The 23,892-nt window shown below is 37.9% G+C and overlaps 1 protein-coding gene across 2 annotated transcripts in view; it reads left to right on the forward strand.

The window, feature by feature from the left end:
* LOC131157551 (uncharacterized) overlaps positions 1-23,647 on the forward strand; it is a 46,323-nt gene extending 22,676 nt beyond the window's left edge. The window contains exons 6-17 of one of the 2 annotated variants that reach the window (XM_058111790.1): positions 9,559-9,633; positions 10,811-10,882; positions 11,575-11,646; positions 12,162-12,233; positions 12,389-12,460; positions 12,667-12,738; positions 14,711-14,797; positions 15,224-15,295; positions 17,500-17,643; positions 21,953-22,024; positions 22,260-22,406; positions 23,138-23,647. In XM_058111790.1, the coding sequence (XP_057967773.1) occupies positions 9,559-9,633; positions 10,811-10,882; positions 11,575-11,646; positions 12,162-12,233; positions 12,389-12,460; positions 12,667-12,738; positions 14,711-14,797; positions 15,224-15,295; positions 17,500-17,643; positions 21,953-22,024; positions 22,260-22,406; positions 23,138-23,322 (1,142 nt within the window). In that variant the 3' untranslated portion in view covers positions 23,323-23,647. The remainder of the gene's footprint in view (positions 1-9,558; positions 9,634-10,810; positions 10,883-11,574; positions 11,647-12,161; positions 12,234-12,388; positions 12,461-12,666; positions 12,739-14,710; positions 14,798-15,223; positions 15,296-17,499; positions 17,644-21,952; positions 22,025-22,259; positions 22,407-23,137) is intronic. The other variant, XM_058111791.1, reaches the window with a different exon arrangement.
* Positions 23,648-23,892: the final 245 nt, after the last annotated feature.

Genomic DNA, 23,892 nt, shown 5'->3' on the forward strand with positions numbered 1-23,892 from the left:
CTCGAGCCTAATAACTTTTTTAGAAAAAATTGGAGACCACATGTTTTAAAACCACAAGCCCACACTCGTTTAAAATCCCAAAGCCCACCAAATGTTTTTTAACTCCGAGGTCATCATTTCAAGCCCGAACCCAACTCGTGTCAGAGCTCACCAGGCCCACTCGAGGCATAACTGAGTCCACATGAGTCCAAGGGTTGACTTGGGCGAGTCAACCCCGTAACCACTCAATGAGTTAGGGATTAGACGAGTCAAGCTCATCCCTGAACCCTAACCTTCGAACCAAGAAACCCTAAAATCTCTTGAGCAAAACATCAACAACCAGCACTCGATTCACACACATTGATGAAATACGCAGACATTCACACATAGCAACAATAGGTTTCAGAAAGGAGCAGAGAAACGAAAGAGATACTTAGCTTAACCGGCCCCCTTCTAAGTCTCGGATCGAACCTCACCATGGCTGGAACATCTTTAGGTAGTCTAATGTTGCCGTTGTAAAGGCTAACGAAGCAGGGACTTCAATCATTCAGAAAACTGAGAGGGTTTTCAAGGGTCTGAAATGATTCGAGATTTGAACTAGGATTTCAGATCGCTCGAGTTTTCAAAGAGAAAGAGAAAAGAAAGAGCTTCGGGGGACCATTCGAGATTTTAACCAGGATTTCAGATTGCTCGAGTTTTAAAAAAGAGAGAGAAAAGAAAGAGCATCAGGGAACAGATGAAGATCTAAACTAGAGGTTCATATCGCTTGAGTAGGTAAGAGAAAGAGAGCGGAGAGGGTTTCTGAGAGAGAGAATGCAGAAGGAGCTTTAGTGACAAGAGAGAGAGGGCAATCGAGGAAATGGCCCCAAAATGAAAAAAATTGGTTTTTATGTGTTGTTTTTGGGGCCATAGGAGTGCGATACGTGGCTTTCCATCCAACTCATCTTCACATGCTGCGCGGCCTCTTGTAAGCCGTTTGATATGTGTTTCTCCACAACGGACAGGATCGTGCCACGGCTTTGATCCAGGTAATCTTCCATCTCCCCTTTCACTGGTCGACATGTGGCACGCCATTCTCCACACCTTTGCGGTGTTACGTGGTCTCTTGTAAGCCGTTCGATCTGTGTTTCTTCACAACGGACAGGATCGTGCCACGTCTTTGATCTGGGTCACCTTCCGTCTCCCTTTTCGCTGGTCGACACGTGGCACGCCATTCTCCACACCTTCGCGGTGTTACGCGGTCTCTTGTAAGTTGTTTGCTTTATGTTTCTCTACAACAGACAGATTTGTGCCACGTCTTTGATCCGAGTCACCTTCCATCTCCCCTTTTGTTGGTCGACACGTGGCACCCCATCCTCCACACCTTCGCGATGTTACATGGTCCTTTGTAAGCCGTTCGATTTGTGTTTCTCCGCAATGGTTGAGATCGAGCCACGTCAACGATCCAGATCATATCAATTCACCCCAGCCGATGGTCAACAAGTGGCAAGTGACGTTGTACTGATGCTATACTTTGCGAAATACTTGTTACATATATATATCAGTATGGACTCGTGACCTTACCCGAAAGACGACCCGTGGCTAGTTGTTAGCCCAGTCAAGTCATCTACCTCGAAACTGGGGCATGAACCCAGTTTGGTTCATCTACTTTGAAACTGGGGCAATTATCCCAGGAAATTTAAAAAACTGGGACACTTGACTCTGGTCTAAGTCAAATCATTTGCAATCTTCCAGTGCGCTAGCTTAGATTCCTACATCCGATGCACGTTACCTTTTTTTGGTAAGTTAGCTTGATTTCCTACATCTGGTGAACTTTACCCCTTGTTCTGGTACGCTAGCTTGGATTCTAATATTCGTAGCAAGCCATCATTGTATTGTTTTGGCTCAGATCTTCGTATCAATTATGACTCGAATTCTTACATTCGTAGCAAGCCATCATTATATTGTTTTGGTTCAGATCTTCGTATTCGCTACGGCTCAGATTCTTACATTTGCAGCAAGCCATCATTGCGTTGTTTTGGTTCGAATCTTCGTATCCGCTATGGCTCGAATTCTTACATTTGCTGCAAGCCATCATTGCGTTGTTTTTGCTCGGATCTTCGTATCCGCTATGGCTTGAATTCTTACATTCGCAGCAAGCTATCATTGTATTGTTTTGGCTCGGATCTTCGTATCCGCTACGGTTCGGATTCTTACAATCGCAGCAAGCCATCATTGCGTTGTTTCGGCTTAGATTCTTACATTCGCATCAAGCCTTCATTGCGTTGTTTTGGCTCGGATCTTCGTATCCGCTATGGCTCGAATTCTTACATTCGCAGCAAGCCATCATTGTGTTGTTTTGACTCGGATCTTTGTATCAACTATAGCTCGGATTCTTACATTCGCAGGAAGCCATCATTGTGTTGTTTTGGCTCGGATCTTCATATCCGCTATGACTCGAATTCTTACATTCGCAGCAAGCTATCATTGGGTTGTTTTGGTTCGGATCTTCGTATCCGCTATGACTCGAATTCTTATATTTGCAGCAAGCTATCATTGCGTTGTTTTGGCTCGAATCTTCGTATCCACTACAGCTGGAATTCTTACATTCGCAGCAAGCCATCATTGTTGTTTTTGCTCAGATCTTTGTATTCGCTACGACTCAGATTCTTACATTCGCAGCAAGCCATCATTGCGTTGTTTTGGCTCAGATCTTCGTATCCACTAGGGCTGGAATTCTTACATTCGTAGTAAGCCATCATTGTTGTTTTTGCTCGGATCTTCATATTCAATACGGCTCGGATTCTTACATTCGCAGCAAGCCATCATTGTGTTGTTTTGGCTCACATCTTCGTATCCGATACAGCTCAGATTCTTACATTCACAGCAAGCCATCATTGTGTTGTTTTGGCTCGAATCCTCGTATCCGCTATGACTTGGATTCTTACGTCTGAAGCAAGCCACCGTGGTGCTCGGATTCTTACATCCAAGGCACGCCATCCCCTTAAGCACACTAACACGGATCCTTACATCCGATGCAAGTCACCTTCAGCCCCTTTGTAGATCCCTACTAACCACTAATGGTCTAGGAGAGTTTACTAGGACAAGTTGCTTCACCCCAAAAACTTAGTCATTTGAAAGCATGTAATTCTACGTGGTAAAAATAGACGTCTTTTATTTTTATAGCCATAATGCTACAAAATAACAAAGGAATAACCTCCACTGTCATTTTTCAAGCAACAATGCCTATAAAGAGGGGCAGCTATAGACACCCAAATTTTTACCAGTGCTTCACCCCAAAAACTTAGTCATTTGAAAGCATGTAATTCTACCTGGTAAAAATAGACGTCTTTTATTTTTATAGCCATAATGCTACAAAATAACAAAGGAATAACCTCCACTGTCATTTTTCAAGCAACAATGCCTATAAAGAGGGGCAGCTATAGACACCCAAATTTTTACCAGGTCATCTTGATTAATAGAACGCGGATCCTGTTCACTAAAGTGAGTTCAAGTTCTATACCCAGGAGGGCTTCACACATCTCCATTGGGCCCTGCATGGCTTGTGGGCCCCACACATCTTCATTGGGATCTGCACGACTTCATGGGCCCCACACAGATTGGGCCGCACTTGACACATTTTTTTATTTTATTTTATTTATTTAATTTGTAAAATCCAAGCATGCTTTGTTCTCCTCATAATTACTCACCCCATGCTTTGTCCTCATAATTATCCACCCTATGCTTTGTTCCCCTCATAATTATTCACGCTATGCTTTGTTCCCCTCATATTTATTCCCCCCATATCTTGTTTCCCATGTTTGCTCCAAGCTAAGTGTATAAATAGCCTTCTCATCGTATGCACAAAAGGGAAGATGAGTTTTGGGATATATTGAAGTCTTCCATTGTTAAGTTTGTGAAGCTGGTTTCTCTCTTTGTGAGTGAGTGGTGAGGCTACGTTCGATTCTCTTGGGAAATTAAGTGGCCGACCAACCCTGTCTCTTACTACTGTTGGGTCCTCCCATATGAAGAAAGCACTCCATAGTGTTTCAACTCAGAGTTCAGGAACCATCCCCAAAAGGGCACTATAAACTAATTCTTGTAGATTCACCAATAGAAAAAGAAGACCGGAGGAGAGGAAGATGAGAGGTATGAAATTGGGAATGCAGGAATTCAAACCCAAAGTTAGGTTCAACCCTGAACCTAAACCTAGTTTGCTCTTCTGCGAATCATTGGACCCACTGAACCGGTTTGTACCGATTATCTAGTATTTTCTTATTTATTTTTCTATTATGTTATCTATTTGAAAATTCGGGCTAAATGTGGAAAAATCACAAAAAAATAAAAACTAGAGAAAAATGTAGAAAAATGTTTTTGAGGTTCAGAAAATCGTTTTGCAAACTTTTCATCCCCGAATGAGTTTAAAAATCTCCTAGAAAAATTTATAAAATATTATTTGATATTTTGAAAAATGCTATAGAGTTTGTGAAGCAATTTTGGGAGATATTTTTGTATAATATTTTCTCGATTTTCTTTCCCTATGATTTTTTAAAGAAAGGGTTTGAGCTTTTTAAAGCTTTGGTATCCTAGTTCTGAGGGAATAATTATATAGTATTTACATGGTTTATCATTTGCTTTAGTTTTGTGTAATTTTTCTAAAGGAGTAAATAAAAACTATTAAGTTTAATTTTGGGATAATTTTCTAAATTAATTAGGTACCGTTCATAGAACAGGTGTATAGTGGGTGCGAGAACCTTCCCCTCACATAACTGAACTCCCGATCCCTATTTTGGTAACGTAGACCGATTCTATCCTTCATTGGGTAGTAATCACGTGTTCTAACCACACTCTAAAAGTGGCGACTCCATCATACCATTTTTCACGAAAATCAAAAACACCTTTTTATTCGCCTCGCTCTGCTGGAACGTCGCGACAATAACATCTGTATGTTTTTTGAGTTCATCAGTACCCAACAAGGATACATTTTTAGCAACAATAGGAGAGAACTTGTGTTGACCAATATGTGGAACATGAGCAAAACATGGGCACCCAAAAACATAAGGCACAAAAGAGAACGTGGATGTTTTTGGGTACGTGATGGAGAAGGGAATGTGCACCCCTAGAACACTTAAGGGCATCCTATTGAGCAAAAAACATGCTATAAGAAAAGCATGGTCCAAAAGGTTTTAGGAACATGCATATGAAGGATTAAAGGCCTTGCTATGTCATGTAACTGTCTATTTCTCTGTTTAGATACTCCATTCTGCTAGAGGGTATGTAGACATGATGTTTGATCAATACTCCCTTTGACGTAGAAATAGGTTGAAGCTTATTTTGAACAAATTCAAGTGCATTGTCAGATAAAAAAATTTGAATACTAATGCCAAAACTAAGTTTTTATTTCGTGGTAGAATTGAGTAAATACATAAAAAAAATTTAGGCCTATCGTTTAATGAAGAGATCCAAGTCATTTGTGAAAAATTATCTGCAAAGGACACAAAATATAAATGACCAGTCAAATTCTCGACTCTACATGGATCCCAAATATTTGAATAAGGGAAAACAATGATTTATTGCAAGACTGAACTCTAGATGGAAAAGATGTCCTAATATGCTTTCCTAAATGAAGTGTAGAACACTCAAAATGAGAAATATACTTGAACATAGGGAAAACTTCTTGTAGTTTTTGAAGGGACGAATGACCAAATGAGCATGCACTGATCAAGAGAAACACCATGAGTAGAAATTAAGGAAGCCGTACTACAAGAATTGGACCTATCACTGCCACCATCGAAATTGTACGTGCCATCCTTCTCAAGCCCTTCACCAATCTTCTTACTACAGGAATTGAATCCACCATGCCAAGATCCTAAATAACACAATGAGGAAAGGTTATAGAATAGTTATGAGACTTTGTTAATTAACTAATTGATTGTAGGTTCAAATGAAATATAGACACATATAACACAGATGAAAGAGGAATAGAAGAAATTGAGAGAATATTGTCTGAGAGTTAGAAGTTTGTGTAACTGAACCATCAGCAAGATTAACATTAGAATGTTAATTAGTCGTGTGCAAGGACTCAAAAAAATAAGGACTACTTGGCGTATGTGAGGAGGCACTAAAATCTACAATGCAAGGTGAGGAGCATGAAGAGGTAAGACGTTTGGTTATACCTGAATGCGCTGCAGTAACACTAGATGTAAAAGATTGAGTTTGGAGTTGTTGAACCATGCAAAAAAAGGATTGTAAAACTCCTCTCAGGACATGGTGGATGATGTACTCAACTCCCTAGTGGAGTGGCTAGGTGCATTTGAAGTATCAATAGTAGATTCACCCTTCGCGAGAGACTCATTGGTCCAAGTTGGTTTCCCAAGGAGATTTAAACAGCGATCAATGGTTTGATTTTCCTTGCACATTGTTTGCAAATGCAAGAATTGCCACAACGAACTCCTCTTCATAATATTCAACCACTGCCATGACAACAATCCAAACCTCATCCTTGTCCTCCAAAATTTTCCCTGCTATGGTTAGAGGTAGTATCTGTGGCTGAGTTATTGCTGAAGGAGCTTGAGAAGAAATTAGGCAGCACACTAGCACACACAGCACTTTCAAGATTCCAAAAAAACCGGAACTTTCAGCTCTTCAGACTCCTCAAAATCCAGAACTTGAAGAGGCAACTATGACTACAAAATTGAGCTTACAATATCCTAGGAGGATTTACTTAACCACCAAGAAGAGTCAGACCACAGCAAAAGACTGCAAGCATTTAATAAACAACCTGGAAGCAGCTCCAGGCATTATGGCTGGCAGCAACTGGAAACAAATGCATAAAAGAACAGGAAATAAGTATGTGAACACCGGCATCAAAACGACATCATCATCAAGACACAGGAACAGCAGCAGCAGCAGCATACTAGAAAAAACTGAGTATAGGTGACTTCACATTAGCAAATCTCCATGAAAGCACACGGCTTCCTGCCAAGGATGCTGTGCAACCTAACCTAGAGGAGGGTTGTCCTTAAATGACTGTCAAATCAACCAAAAAAAGGGCTGATTAGGAAAGAAAAAAACCAAAAAAGAGAGTATCAAAATCACCACCACCAGCACAACAAACCAAGCCTTAAGTCTTACTAGGTGAGGTCAGCTACATAAATCCTTTTCTGCCAGTTTACACGTTCATGGGCAGTTTCTTCTAACAAATTCAGGGCAATTAAATCCTTACTATCTCATTACAAGCTATTTCAAGTCTACCCCTACATCCCTTCTACTGCCCCTCACATTAACTAGTTCACTCCTTGCAGGTTCCCTATTTGTCTTGCATTGCAGATGCCCAAACAATCTAAATTTTCCCTTCCTTATCTTCTATGGGGGATATGCCTAGTTTACTGCGAATATGTTCAGTTTATCTTTTAATGTTATACCACTTATCTACCTTAGCATTCTCACCTCGGAAACTTTTACTTTTTGAAGTATCAAAACAGATCTATGCCCAATTCAGATAAATCAGATTTGGGGTAGATCTATGCTTTGATACCAAGTTGATGTTAGAGATGAAAGAGAGAAGAAGAGGAGGACAAAAGAGAAGAGGAGGAGAAGAGAAAAAGAAAAGAAAATTGAGCGGCAGTTTCCTGGAGTCTCCACACAGCTCCAGGTCTGCCCACTTGTATATTATTAATAATAATAAAGTTCTAAGGACTAAAATACCTCATTAACACGATTACTAAAATATCATATTCTCTTCTAACAGTATATGTAGCGCATCCATGTTACAGAACCAGATTTCTCTTTGTCATCTCCATGTCTTTAACTTTCCTTAGGAAGTTGAAGGTTTTAATGTATGAATGTATGATCATTGTAGTTTCAATTTTTAGTAAGTTACGGGCTTATAATTGTGTTTTATGTTAAGTCATTATTTTTTCCTGGGTTAATTCTTGTTTATTGATGATATAATTAGGTTTGCGTCATGGGTTTTTTTGCATTGCTTATCCTTACTGATATTATAGCAAAAAATGATTTGGGGGGAGGTTCAAAAGTGCTTATACTTCTTTCCAGGGGGAAAAGAAGTAAAAAGGGAAATAGAGAGTTAAAAAAAAGGTTAAAAAGGAGGGGGTTAGGGTGCTTGAAGATGGAATTGCGAAAGATGATTAGAACAAGTTGGATGAATTGGACAAGTGTCAAAATTGGTTCATAGTTGATTATCCTTCAATTGAAGGGGAAAAATGTATGCTGTGAGCGGTTTTTTTCTTATGGAACCATATGGTTGTAGCTATGAGTTGAAAACCCTAGAGAGCAGACTCTGTTCTTTTGAGCATACTGAAGATTTCTACAGGGAGGCTTCACGTTCGTGTTTTCTTCTGTTATTGTTTTTCCTCTGTACGCATATATTCCTAGGATGTTTGTTTTACAGTAGCATGTTGAGTGCTCAAGAAACAATTTGCCTGTGAATTGAGGTTCAGGTTGCTGAGTTAAATTTGTGGCATAAAAAAGAACAGAAGTATGGGAACAAAATGAATGTGTTGTGAATGAGGTGGGTGGCTCTAATTAAGGGCTAAATGAGAAAAAGAAGGCTAGGATTAGTTGGCAGTGCGCAGTTGTGGCCAATGATTTCTCCATGACAGATTGATTTGAGTTTTAAGTATACAAGTAAGACCAGGAAGAGCTTGGGTAGACTGTAGAGGCTTTGGGAGAGGACGTGATCCTCACAATTTAATGAAAGGGAGGCCTTAGGTGGAGTTGAAAGGCAATAAAGGATTCAAGTAGCTGGGTCAAAGTAGTTGGTTAATGGCTTTGCTGAGTTGGGTTGAACTGAATTGAGTTGCACTTAAATGGATTTATCTCAATACTTCTAAGTTCTAATACAACCACTCACAAATTTTTGAACTGAAACAGCTTGATAGACTGCCAATTAAATCCACAAAACAAAGTTGTTTTGATAGAACAAGAAAACATAACTATTTCCTTTTGGGATGTTCTTTTTCTTTCTATTTATAAATTCATAACTGAGCTAATGATCAACTTCCAAATTTAGGGACAAAGCAATTGATGTTAAAATACATTTGGAGGCTTAATGAGTTTGTGGTAAAATAGAGTGAAAAACATGATAAATAAGTTTTCATGTTTGTCTTCATCAAACCAAACTTCCATCTCTTTATCTAATTAAAGTATTTTTGTGTATTGGACCCCATCTAGAAGTGTTAGAAAGCCAAACTGTAATTTTTAACTTTCATTTGAAATTCCAACTATCACCTGTGCACCCTAATGTATCAAATAAGAATTCCCTTTGAAAAGGAATTTAGGGATTCCTTTGTTTCTTAATTATAGTTGACCCAAATTTTTTTGATTTCTGTAATTGACCCATGCCTTTTACCAATTAGTGATGTAGCCTATACAGGGAAAGGCTGCATAGTGGATGCATGGCCCCTCTTTACCCTCTTATATGCACGTGAGAGCACACACTTGTCCACAAAGACACTTTGGCAGCATAAACTTCACATGGGCTTGTTGAATTGGTACAATGCCCGCGGCTAAATTTGTTGATTATCAGTCAATGGCTTGGTTAAATTGTAGCAACTTTTTTTTTTCCCCCGTATTTGTCAGGGTTAACAAAGCTGGAATCTCTGAACATCAACTGGTGTAATGGCATAACAGATGCTGATATGAAGGTGCTCTCAGGTATCTTCAATTTTTCATTTTATTCCAAAATAGGAGGAATTTGTTTATACTGAACTTTTCACCACACTGATATGAAGCTTTTCTAAGGAAATGTTGCCTGTTTTTGTCCAAGATAATAGAGAACCTTATAGTTTAGGGGTCAATTTCTGATGGGAAAATTTGCTCCTTTTTGTTAGCGCCTGCTTCAATAAAGTTCTTATTTGGATCATTATTTTTCTTTTACAATAAGAGCATTCTGGTTTATTGAGTCATTCCAAGATGGTCTGTGGAGAAAAAATAAACAAAGGATGCCTTCTGTATCATCTTCTACTAGCAAGAACTTCGATGCATATTTATTTATTTATTTATTTTTCTTGGTTGATAGCATGGGTGATATTCAAAGCTGTTGTTAGAGAATTTATCAGTCAGTAGAATTTGGGTGTTTTTATTGGTTGGAAAATGGGATGAGCCATGTACTGGCATGCTTCAGCTCAGTTTGATGGTGAAATTTGTTAAAGTGCTACTCAGACTGATCATTAACTGGGACCAATATTATGTCAATTCTCAGCTGCAAAGTTGGGAAAAAATTAAAAATAAAGAACCTGGAGAAGAGCCTATCTCATGATCCTTGCTTCAATCTGCCCAAATTCTGCCTATTCTCATTTGCCTTCATTCTATAATATAATTGAAAATGATTTTTAAATTTTCATTTGAAAGATGCAGAGGCTTAACAATTTTAACAAGGATCTCATTTCATGAATGCATTCCTGGCAGAAAATATTGAAGGGACTGCAATGATCTCAACTTATGGCTGGAGGAAAGTCTAATTTGTAGCCTTGTGCATATATTCAGTTGCCAAACTGGGCTAAGCGTGGGCCATTTTGGGCTTGGGCTTGAGAACTGTACATTCTCTGCTCACAAGTTTTTTGAGCATTGTGTTTTGACAAATGATCAGGGTTGTAGCTACTCAAGTGTGCAACATATGTAATTAGTTTGGTTCATTCGCTTTCCTATGTTTGTAGAGTGAGAATTAAAATTGATCTGGGAAATGCGAGTGTAATTGCTCATTTCAACATGAACATTGTGATGAAGTCATATGAACATAATGCTCTTGCCTGTTCTTTCACCCTGACACTAATATTGTGTTGACAGTTCAGCCTTTGCAGTTGTTAATGCTACTCCTTTGATTATGTTTTAGGGCTTAAAAACTTGAAGGGAATACAAATTTCCTGTAGCAAGGTTACAGATGTCGGTGTTACCTATTTAAAAGGTATATATTTTTCTCTCGTATTTGTTATCATGTTGTAGCTAATAAGTGGAACTAACATTGGTCTGTTTACAATGATGACAAAATTTAAGGAACATGTCATTTGAGACAACAAAGACCTAATTTCCTATTATTTACTGCGCAATGATTGGCTTGGTGTGCTTAATTTGTGTGAAAAACTGTAACAAAAATAAAAAAGGAATGGACTTATATTTTAATTTTCTGAATAAGGTTCATGTAGTCATCTGCCTTGCCTACTGTGTTCATGTCAATATTTTTTCCTTGAGGGCTGAGAATAACTTACCTAAATGACCCCTAAATCAAAATCTTGATTGTGACTTCCTTACAATCTTTTGAAACTGTGTGTCTTGACTTAGAACCATTGTGAGAGTACCAGCACCTCCTGTACATTTGATGCCTCAATTCTGACTTCTATTTATGTTAAGTCTTGTTAAGTCTTCAGTTTCTTCAGGCTTATCAGAATCCCTTTCATCAATCTTGAAGTCAAAGATAATGGTCGTGCCAATGTTTCTTCATTATAATCCATGGTGATACTGATGTTTTACTTTCACTCGAAAATAATCTGGAATAACAATCTCAGCTTGTGCTTGGCTTGGTTTTGATTTGGTTAACTTGGTTAATCACTTTTTCTTTGCCCTCGGAATGAAGTTTTGAATGTTTTTTGTGGATTGCAGGGCTGCACAAGCTTTCTCTATTGAACATGGAAGGCTGCCGTGTTACTGCCGCTTGCTTGGACTCTCTTTCAGGTTCATGTTCTGTTTTTTTGTGTCATATTTTTGATGATATTGTTTATAGTTGCTAACTGTTTGATTAGAATTAGGAATTATGGTAATTGATTGTTAGGAATTTATTTATGTGTTGTGCATGTTTATGATCTCTGAGTATAACAATCCTCTTCATTGTGCGTATATACTCATAAATGTTTTAGTTGCACTAAAGAAGGAAGCTTAAATGTGTTATGCTTCTGACTGGCATTCACTCCTTTTTATCTTTGGTATATTGGGTAATATTTTACTACATGCTGTTGTATGAATTTTTGAGTGAAAATGGAAAGAAACTCTTGGAATGTTGTGGAAAGATGTTAATAGTGGAAATGAGTTGGTGTTTGATTGATTGGTGGTTTAACCTCCGGTGGTACTTGGTTTCATTACTTCTTGCAAATTGATGAATAAATTGAATCATTTCTGGACCGTATCTGGTGAATCTTTTATTAGAGTTTTGTTTTCCTGCTTGATATCTAATTTGGATTTTTGTTGGGCAGTTCTTGCTGGGTTGTTATATTTGAATCTGAGCAGATGTGATCTATGTGATGATGGATGTGAAAAGTTTTCTCGTAAGTCACATTATAATTCATTGAACAGTGGCACATAGGGCATTGAAACTACTGAATGTATTACGAATTACCAAGATACTCGTTCCTTCGAATTTTTAGGTTTTTCAAGGACTATGAATGTAATTTGAACTTATTGTCAGTCATATTTTGTGCAGGACTTGGGAATTTGAAAGTATTGAATTTAGGATTCAATGACATAACAGATGCATGTCTGGTACACCTGAAAGGTATATCCCTGTCATAAATTTGTTCAAGTTCTGAACTTTGGATGATAGATTCTTTTTTTCCTCAATTGTTTTCATTAAAATTAGAAGCTTATACTTTGATGGGATATGCTGTTCTATGTAAATTAAAAACTGATTTCTGCCTATCAAACATATATTAGTGAACATGTAAAACTGTAATTTAAAATTTGCCTTACTAATATTGGCAGGTTTGACAAATTTGGAGAGCTTAAATCTGGATTCATGTAGGATTGGTGATGAAGGGCTGGTTAATTTGACAGGTTACTATTGATATGGTTGCATTATTTTATTTGTGCCAATATATCTTCTTTTGTCTCTGTTTGGATTCAAGTGACATTTCTAAAGAGGTTACCTGGAAGCACCTTTTATTTGACCCAACTACTAGTCCAATAAATACCAGTTGTATTGGATTTTTAATCAGACTTGAATAATTGAGAACTTGTGTGTGATTTGCATGCTTGCAGGCTTGGTGATCCCTTGTGGGAGTAACAATTTTATTCCCTTCCCCATTCCCCCTTTCCCATCTCTCTCTCTCTCTCCTCCTCCCCCTCGGTGGTTTCTGTCTCTTTTCTCCTCTTCTTCCTCGTTCTGCATCCTTATGCTTTTTTAGTTTTGTTTTTGAAAGTGACTCCACTAAAACATGCTCCTGTGTTTTGTTATTATGACTTGGAACTCTGTTCTAGATTTTGTGTGAACAAAAGGCATTTCTTGTGGAGTGTAATGAGTGTCTTGACTGTTTCTTTGATGACTCAAGGTGCATTTGAGTAGCTTGTATTGATATGAATTATGTGCTATGAATTGCATTACAGTGGAGAGCTATCCATCATATCAATCATGATATAATGGAGTTATCAGCACAATATGTGGGAGAACTTTTAGTAGATAGTACTTAAATGATTTCATCAAATCCTATTTTTGTTGTTTCCAAATATGCACAGTTAGGTAGCCAGTGGAAAATGAAATGAACCTCGTCCTGTGCTAACGGTGGGAATTATATAATTTTCATTCCCTGTTAGAATTTGCCTTTATTTTAACTAAAATTGCTTTTCAATGGTTGATTGAGGAATCAATGGTCCATGTCATTTTTTTAATTTTAGGCTATTCTAGGGTACCTGTCGTGCTTGAGTATTGTGGGTATTAATGTGGGACTTCAGTTGAGGGTAGCAGTGTCAACATGAGAGGGCGCAAATACAGGTGCAAGCGATAGGTTGAACACAGGATCCTGTGTGTTGGACACATGTTGAAGAGAGAGTGGCACTGTTGTTGTAGATGACCTCTCGTATGTTATCTGATTCTCATCATGCACTCATTACTGGTATTATTCCCCAAATAAGCCTCACTGTTTTTATAATATAAACACATAACATGTTAACTTCTATGCATAAACTGTCAAAAATTCTTGTCATTACAATTTTATTGCAGTTTCTTGTAGTAACTTTTTTTTTCAAATAAAATCATAAGAAAAATATGTATATTTTTCTTAGGTTAAATTTTTATGGTTATGAAAATGAGCCTTCAAAACATAGAGTGAGTTATTCCCATCCCAATTCTTGACACTTAAGATTTGACAGTTTTAGGTTGAGCCAATGCATCCTAATGCTTGGAAGCGTGGGGATTCCAACTCCTAGACATGATATTGGACCTGACACCTGTGCTTGAGTTGGTCTTGTTGGCATATTGTTATGGAACAATGTAGATTTCTGTTTGCATACGTTTATTATTATGCATCAAATACCTCATTGTGCTTAATTTGTGGGAGCAAATTAAGTATGAAGCATTTTGAAAAGTTTTCTGTTAAAGTTTTGAAGAGTAATAAAAAAACTGCTCTACCTAGTTGTGTTATCCCTTTTGTATGCCTGATGTGTGCACGATAATGGTTAAAGTCGGTGTTTTAGAAGGTGTTAATAGGGCATACCTCAATACTTTTTCTACGCAAAATGCACCAAGGTGCAATTATTAAGGCGAAAATCCCCAAGGTGTGTGCCTTCTTGTGCTCCAAAATGCACGTATTTGACACCTTTACTAGAGATGCATACGCATTATAGATTGTATACAGAATGTAAATATTAGGGTTCTTGCTTGTTAGTTTGTTGAGATTCTTCAAATCATGAAGCCTCCATTAATGAATGATTCTCTCTCATGACCTTCGACAACATTTCAGATGATCAATTGACTCCTAATCTTCCTGCTCTAGTAACTTTATCTTCTTGGGTGATCTCTCTCCATGTCAAGGACCTGACAGATCCTCAAAACTTGAAGTACTTCAGACCTCCAAATCTCCAGTGTCTTCTCTCTTCTTCGTGAATTCTATTTCATTCCGTGAGTAGCGACAACTTTTTGAGAACCTATTTTCCACTGCATGACCTCTCTCCCATTGCATTTGGAGATTGGTCGGTAGAAAGAGATCACGGGGTCTGAGAAGCAAGTGAGGAGAAAGAGAGAGAGGGAGGAGAAGATTTGAGAGATGCTGAGAGACAAGAGTCAAGAGAGAGAAAAGACTGGAGAGATGTGGGACTGGGATCTGCTGTGGAGTTTATATATGTATATATGTTAGGGACATGTGGCTCTTTTTAACCAAGAAAAGCACACATATGCTGGGATCTGAACTTGAAGTTCTGACTTTAGCCCCACTTTAAGTTATTTAGGATTTAAAGCTATGTAATCAATTTTATTTTAATAAAATTTATCTAAAGTTTAATATTTATAATTTATTTATGTATTTTTGCTTTGGTTTATCGAGCTCAGGTCTTCGGCAGTTGAAATGTTTGGAGTTGTCTGATACTGAAGTTGGAAGCAATGGGCTCCGTCATCTCTCTGGTTAGACATATTTCACTCACTTACAATCTATGGGATTTGATTGGTTTCATGTTATGTTTTATATATAGTTAATATTTTGCTGTTTTGCTTCTGATCCGTAGCCAATTTGATGAGAGATCATTGATCTATACTCTGTGCATGCGTGCGTGTATCATGTAGACCAGAGCCATATGGATCTCTTTGTGGCTAAAACAACAATTTTATAAGCATCAAGAAAATGGAAAAATAAAGATCATACCCTGGAACAAATCCCTCCCCCTCCCTGGGCTCACGGGGGCGGCCACTATTTAATTGATTTGAGTTGAAAGTGAATCATGACTATTAAATTAAATGAATTCAACCATCAATTGAAACCTATCAAGGGGAAAAAATTGAGAATAAAATCCCTGCACTTTCACTACTATAATAGAAGGAATACTGCTAATTTTTATTTTTAAAAATTTTTGTGTAATTATAAGGCAGAACAGTGCCATTCTACTATCACATTAACCCCCCTGTTCAATTTGCAGAATGAAAAGACATAAGAATGGAATGAGTGGCAATGGGATTGGGACTGGAATGGAATCAACATAAGAAGTCCATTACTGCTTTTGGATACTCACAAAAAATAGAGATAGGAATGGAATAAAGAACAAAATATTTTCCTAAAATGCCCTTTCAGTTTTTAAAATCAAAGTCTTGATTTTGGTTTTATTTTTTTCCTTCTAAATTTCTTCATAGTAATCTATTTGAGAAACCTGTTGTTCCCGACTTTGGCTGCCGGCTGCAGATCATGGCTGCCAGTCCCGACCATGGCCGAGGATTGAAGGTTTGGAATGGGGAGGGGGATGGGAATCCAGATGGGTAAGGGTATTTGGGAAGCAACCTCGCTGGATATGCCGCCGCTTTTTTGATTACTTGCTGGGAAAAATGGAGGTAATTGGAGAAGAAGCTGGCCACAGCGCCAGCCATGACCCACGAGAGTGGAACGCTGGCAATGCCATGATTGTCTTGCTGCTGCAGAGCTGTTGTTTTTGACAATGACGATGGAATAGGGCTTATGGTGGCTAGGGCTCATGGTGGCGGTGAAGGCTCATGGCAGCAGTGAAGGCTTATGGAGGCAGGGGGCTTACAACTTCGACTAAAAGCCTTGGCAGGCTGCTCCTGCTTAAATATGATGTATGGAGGAGGCTAAGAATTAAGTTTTCATAAAGGAATGGGATTTTTCATGTAAATGGATGGTCAGCCTTAATCCGTGAATGTTGATTCTTTAATCTGCAGATGCAGGTCGAGATACTCTCCTAAAAGCTTAAGCTGTTGGATTGTGGGCCAACAATCTATACCCAATCTATATCAAGCTTTAACACCGCCCCGCATGTGCAGCCCCATTACAGGGAATACAATAATTTTTTAACCACAAAATAAATGCGAGTCACGAGATTAGAACCAAGGCCTCTTGATTGGGGTGTGGCGTAAAGCCCTGGCAAGCCTCTCCTGCTTAAATATGTTGTATGGGGGAGACTAAGAATTATTCTTCAGTAAAGGAATCAGATATTTCATGTATTCTAGAAAATGGATGGTCAACCTTAATCTGTTTATGTAAAGTCTTCAATCTGCAGATTCAGGTCAAGATACTTTACCTAAAAGCTTATGTTGTTGGATTGTGGGCCAACAATGTATATCAAGCTTTAACACTCCCTTGCATGTATAGTCTGATGGCACGTGGAGAGATAAACACATGATAAATAACCTCCATTAAATGGAATAAATTAATTTTTTAAACACAACACATTAAATGTGGGGGGGCCTTGGATCAACAGTAAGGTTGCTCCTTTGTGACTTGTTGGTCATGGGTTCGAGTCCAAGTAAACAGCCTCTCTACATAAAAGTAGGGATAAGGCTGCATACACTGTGACAACCCTCCCCCTTGTGAAGAGGGGAGCTTTATGGCCCGGGGACATAACAAATGTGGGCCACGAGACTAGAACCCAGGACCTCCGGGTAACTTGGCTCTGATTCCATGTTAGATTACCACTTTACCTAAAAGTTTAAGCTGTTAGGCTATGGGCCAACAATGTATATCAAGCTTTAACAATATCCATTGCATGTGATGAATTTAGATTACTATGGGGTCAAGAAGGTTATTTGTTGATTATTTTCTTATGGACATGTGTTAATTTTTTTTGGAATTATAATCCATGAACAAGACACTTCAATTCTTGTAGGTTTGCTTAATTTGGAGAGCATAAATCTGTCATTTACTGTAGTTACTGACAGTGGTTTAAGAAAATTATCGGGACTGTCATCTCTCAAGTCACTCAATCTGGATTCTCGCCACATTACAGATGCTGGACTAGCGGTTCTAACAAGTAAGTGTCTTTAAATTAATGTTTCCATTCAATATATTTCTGTGAACCAAAAAAGAAGCAATATATTTGTGCATAGTTGTATAATTTGGGAGAATTATGTTAAATTTATAAGAAGTGATATCTTTATCCAGGAAAAATTTATTGGAAGCAATATAGTTGTCTAATCCTATCATTCCAAAGCATGGGGTGTTGGATTTATGATTTTAGATTGATGTTGGGGCTGTTTGGACTTGAAAATGACTTAGGTTTTGCATTCATTGTATTTGAGGTCTACTTTTGACCTAGCAAACCTCATGGTGGCAGTTACACCACATAATTACTATAATAGCCTCCCTCTTCTATCACTCTCAAGTTGGAAGTGTATAAACATTGCCTAACCCCGACCTGTTGCAACTACTGGACTATGCAGGCTTAAACAAAGCCTTCATGAAAACATTGCCTAACTAACTATAGATTTCACCAACGGAGCCCCCGGAACGATCTTGTTCCCTCACCAAATGAAAATCAACTTCAATGTGCTTTGTCCTCTCATTGAACACTGGGTTGCTAGCAATATAAAATGGCAACTTGATTACCACGAAACATATCTATGGACTTCAATGTTGCTGGTTTTTTGGTTGGTTGTTGTTGGCTATTCTTGCCTTTCTTGGTCATTTATAGCATGTGTTTTTGCTATGTTAGTATGCATGAGTTAGTGAAGGTACTTTTGTCATCATAATGTATTTGATATATATATATATATATATATATATATATTATAAATAAGAGGTTGAGACCTATCATTTGTGTTTGAAGTCTTTCGATTCATTAAATACTTCAACATGGTACCAAAGCAAGATACAACCTAAGCCCTTGCGCATAGCTGCTACCAAAACCAAACCCTAAACCTCAAAAGTAGTCTATAGGATAAGAAGTTCGTCATTGGGATTCTTGTGTTTGCACACATTGTGGCAAGGACAATCACATTATTGATCGATGTTGGGATCTCCATGGGAAGCCTACTTGAGCCAATAAGTCTCTTGCCGAGGGTGATTCTATGGTTAACACTTCTAGTGCACCTAGCCACTCCACTAGGGAGTTTACATCTTTTACCGTGCATCTTCTCTGCATGGTTCAACAACTTCAAACCCAGTCTTCTACACCTAGTGCTATTGTGGCCCATTTAGGTACAATCAGGCTTCTTGCCTCTTCATCCTCCTCACCATGGGTTATTGACTCTAATGCCTTCTCCTATATGACAGATAGTCCTAATTTATTTCAATCCATAAAACCCACTACTTTACACTTCAAGGTTACTCTTGCTGACAGTTCAGTTACACCAGTCTCTAGTTGTGGCAATATTCTCCTGTTTCCTTCTATTCCTCTATCTTCTATTTTATAAGTGCCTAAATTTCCCTTAAACTTCTTGTCAGTTAGTTAACTAAATCACATAATTGTTCTTTGACCTTTCCTTCTCATTGTGTTGTTCAGGATATCTAGACAAGGAAGAGGATTGGTGGAGGGCTTGAGAAGGATGTACTATTTTGATGGTGGTGGTGGTAGATCTAGTTCTTGTCATACAACTTCAATTTTTACCATGGTGTTTCATTGGATCAATGGCATGCTTGTTTGGGTCATCCATCACTTCAAAAATTGCAACAAGTTTTTCCTATGTTGAAGTCTATTTCCCCTTTTGAGTGTTTTTCGTGTCAATTAGGAAAACATAATAGCACATCTTTTCCGCCTAGAGTCGATTATTGTCGGAATTCATTGTTTTCTCTTATTCATTTAGCTATTTAGGGTCCATGTAGAATAAAAAATTTGATTGGTCATCAATATTTTGTCTTTCGTGGATGATTTTTTCCACATGACTTGGATCTATCTATTAAAAGATAGGTATGAATTTCGTAATGATCTTAGTTCTATGAGGAAATAAAAACCCAGTAGTATTCAAATTTCTCATCCTATAATGCACTTGAATTTGTTCAAAATGAGCTTTAGACTTTTTTTAGTGGCCAAAGGAATTACTCATCAAACATCATGTGTACCATACCCCTCGGAAAAATGGAGGGATTGAAAAGAAAAATAGACATTTACGTGACATAGCACGACTTTACTCCTCCATATGCATGTTCCTAAAATCCTTTGGATTGATGCTCTTCTTACAACTTTTTTTTGCTTAATAGAATGCTTTCCAATGCTCTAGGGGGATGAATTTCTTCTTTATCATGTTTCCAAAATCATTCATGTTCTCTGCTGTGCTTCGTGTCTTTGGGTGCACTTGTTTTGTTCATGTTCCACATACAAGTTAGGACAAATTCTCTTCTCGTGCTGTTAAATGTGTCTTAATTGGCTACTCGAGAACTTAGGATATAGATGTTATAATCACTGTGCTTGCAAAAAATATGTTAGTGTAGATGTTACCTTTTTTGTGGGGACACCTTATTTCTCTAGTGCTGGGTCCCATTTGATGAATTCACTTTGAGTCCAATCATTTTTGGCTTCCCCTTGTGCATTGATCCTCTGATCCCTACCCTTATCTCTCTAGAGAAAAATCTTGGTTCTCCTCTATACCTATTAGTTATTGACCTAAAGAAATAGGTGAGGGTTTATGAACAATGAAAAACAGGCTTAGACATCACTACCACTATGCGGCCGCCTCTCTTGCCCTCCTTCATGTTGAATTTTAAGTTCTTGAGAGCCATCCTAGTGTGATTTGGATTTGTCAATTGCGCAATTGAAAGGCGCTTGAACATGTACTCAAAAATCCTTAATTGCTTTACTATTGCTCATTTTGTTTCAGTTCAACACCTTCCTAGTCCTATGCATTCTTTTTCCTTGTCAATGACCTCTATCTCTATCCCTTCTTCGCATGTTGAAACACTAGCTAACCCTAGGTGGAAGCATGCAATTGATGTAGAAATGGATACTTTGATCACTCGGGGGACGTGATTTGGTGGATCTTCCTCTTGGTAAGGAGTTGATTAGATGTGATTGGGTCTACACTGTCAAATATCTTTTTGATGGCTCCGTTGAATGACTTAAGGCTTGATTAGTTGTCAAGGGGACATTCAAACATTTGGTATAAATTATTTTGAGATCTCTCTCCTATTGCTAGACTCAATTTTGTTTGTGTATTGATCTCGTTGGTAGTTAATTTTGATTGGCCCTTATACCAATTAGATGTGAAGAATGTCTTCTTTTATGGAGATTTGTAGGGGAGAGGTGTACATGGAGCAACCTCTTGGGTATTGTTCAAAAAAGGGGGGGCGGGTGGGTGTTAAGTATGTAGGTTGTACAAGGCCATTTATGGTCTTAAGCAGTCTCCTTGAGCCTTGTTTAACAAATTTAGTGAAGTGATCTCGATATTTGGTTTGATTCAGTGCTACTTTAATAATTTGGTTTTTATTCACAAATGAGACGAGTGTGGTGCTTTTAGTAGTTTACGTTGATGGCATCATCATCACTGGTAGTGACCAAAGTGGGATTGCGGATGTCAAATAGTGGCTTCAAGAAATTTCAAATCAAGGGCTTGGGTACTATGTTACTTTCTTGGTATTGAGATTGTATGGTGTAACAAAAGGTTGAATCTATCTTCAGCAAAAATATACCTTGGACTCGCTAAGTGAGACTGGTATGTTGGGAGCTAAGGTTGATACTCCCATGGATGCCAATGTGAAGGTGGACATTGAAGATAAATGTTGATATAAGCAGTTGGTTGGCAAGTTGATCTACCTGACTGTCACTAAAGTTAGCGTATTGTTGCTATTTAATATTTTAAACCTATAGCAAAATATTGATAGGTATTGGTCAAAATTATAGTCTAAGAAGTTTCTGACATCAGCGGGAACAATCCTTGTCAGTTGCCTCTTTTTATATGTTATGTTAAGAGTGGAATTTTGGAGGGTCTTTTTTTTTTTTTTTGTCTCTTGGTGTTCCTTTGCAAAGATAATCTCTCTGTCTTTTCTGTTGATTTGTTTAGTTTCTATTTCTGAATGGCAATAAATAAATGGCGGGAAAAACAAAAATGGTGGGAAGTATCTCGCGCTTAGTTTACTGAAAATTCCAAGTCAGTGTTCGGATGGGTCAGTATAAAGGATCAGTCTCCAGGATCCAGGATTATCCTTTTTAACTTATTTCACTTTGTTGTCAGTTCACCTTTTTTGACCCCTTTATAATTCTCGGAATTCGCTCTGCTCTGCTGAATTTTACTTTCTTCACTTAAATGCCAAATAAATTGTTTTACAATGCAATTGAATGCTGTGGATGGCTTTTTTCGTACTTGGACGTGCATGCCAATTATGTCATTTTTCTGCTCTTTTTGATGCAGGTTTGACTAAATTGACTCATTTGGATCTTTTTGGAGCTCGCATCACGGATTTGGGAACAAACTATTTGCGAAGTACGTAAGATATACTATTTTGTATTCAATGAGAAATATTACCCTTGTTCTTATTTCTTTTCATTGAAGAAAAATTATGTTGCAAGTTTTCCTTTCTCATCGCTGATCTTTTAATGATTGTGAAGTATTATTGTGAACTTAAAAAGAGTTTCTCACTGCATATCCCTCAAGTGGAGAACAAATAATTAAACAGAGAAAAGAAATACTTAAGCCTATTGCTTGTTTGTTGAATCAGATTTTAAGAACCTGCAGTCTCTGGAAATTTGTGGTGGAGGATTAACGGATGCTGGCGTGAGGAATATAAAAGATCTTTCATCGCTGACTCTTCTAAATCTGTCACAAAATTGCGACTTGACAGATAAGACTTTGGAGTTGATTTCTGGTATCTCCATGAATTTTGATTTGATGATTACATGTGCTTTATCTGCTTTAAGATATTTAAATTAGGATTCAGGATTCCATGATAGGAAGGACCTTGAGGTTCTACCATATTGAAGGTCTTACCTCAGAATTTTTCTTGCAATTTATGTACCCTTTCTATGGCTAGTTTCAAAAGGATGTCAGTCCCCAAAGTTAAATAATCTGTATCTTTTACTCTAGGGACAATTTTTTTTGAGAGATACAGAAGCCCAGCAATTTGGTGAGGCTGACTTAACATAAATACTCAAGAGTGGCTCCATTCTGTAGTTTTTGATCAGAGGCTTGTGTTCAATAATTTTAAAGTTTGAGGAGTGATTTCTCATTTTTTTTTCCATCTTCAGTCCTAATTCTCACAGCACTGTTTTGCAGTGTGGTAAGCTTGCCCTTCTTTTTATTGAGGGAGCGGCCAAGTGGATTTTAAGATTACCCTTTTGAAAAAAAGAAAAACGCTGTTCCCTTCTGTTTGGAAGGGAAGATGAATAAACTGGAAAGAGATCCTTGCCCTTAAATTGTGATGAAGAAAATTTTTTAACTGCATGTTATAAGCTACTTAACCCGGGTAAATTGTTCCAATGAGTTTGATTTTTTCTTTTGTAATATGAACTTTTATCCATGTTATTTCTGCAGCTGTGAGATAATTAGGAAGCCAATATTTGCTTGTGCCTTTCCATCCTCACACTTGTGTAAATACAGGGTTGACAGCATTGGTCTCCTTGAACGTTTCAAATTCTCGTGTCACCAGTGCTGGGTTGAAGCATCTGAAGCCATTGAAGAACCTGAAATCACTGTCACTGGAGTCCTGCAAGGTCACGGCAAATGACATTAAGAAGCTTCATTCAACTGACCTCCCTGGTCTGGTGAACTTCCGGCCTGAATAGTGTATATAAGTCTGGGGTCCTGCATAGATTATCTGTGCAGGCGGGAAGATTGTGTATATAAGAAAAATAATGGACCAATGCAACATTTGATGATTGTACATATGGCCAAACGTCAATGAACAAAATATTCTTATGGGAGGCTGGGACAGATCTCTATGCCTGATGTGAAGCTTTCTTTCGTATGGAGTAATTGAGTTCGAAAGGAAATGTATATAGGCTTCCTTGGCATGGTTCCTAAATATGCTGGTTGTCTTACTAGAAAACCTACTGTAAATATCACTTTATTCTGTTGATTTAATGGATGGAAAAATAATCTGCTACTGAATTATGACTTCTTTGTTTTCTGCCACTCATGCTCTTCTGACCTAGAAGTTGGTTACCACCTGTTGATTGGTGGGTTTCAAATCTTATGAGATGATTTCTTTTCAGTTAGGAGCTTGTTAAGAGCAAGACTTCCGTTCCTACTTGCTATAGAAATTCTTCTGTTCTCATCGCTTCAAAATTTCTAGTGCAATACTTCTAGCCTATCCTTTCCTCATTTCTTGTCTCCCTCCATCTCCCCTATGTAAT

This window comes from Malania oleifera, chromosome 6, assembly GCF_029873635.1.
Source record: "Malania oleifera isolate guangnan ecotype guangnan chromosome 6, ASM2987363v1, whole genome shotgun sequence".
NCBI lineage: Eukaryota > Viridiplantae > Streptophyta > Magnoliopsida > Santalales > Ximeniaceae > Malania > Malania oleifera.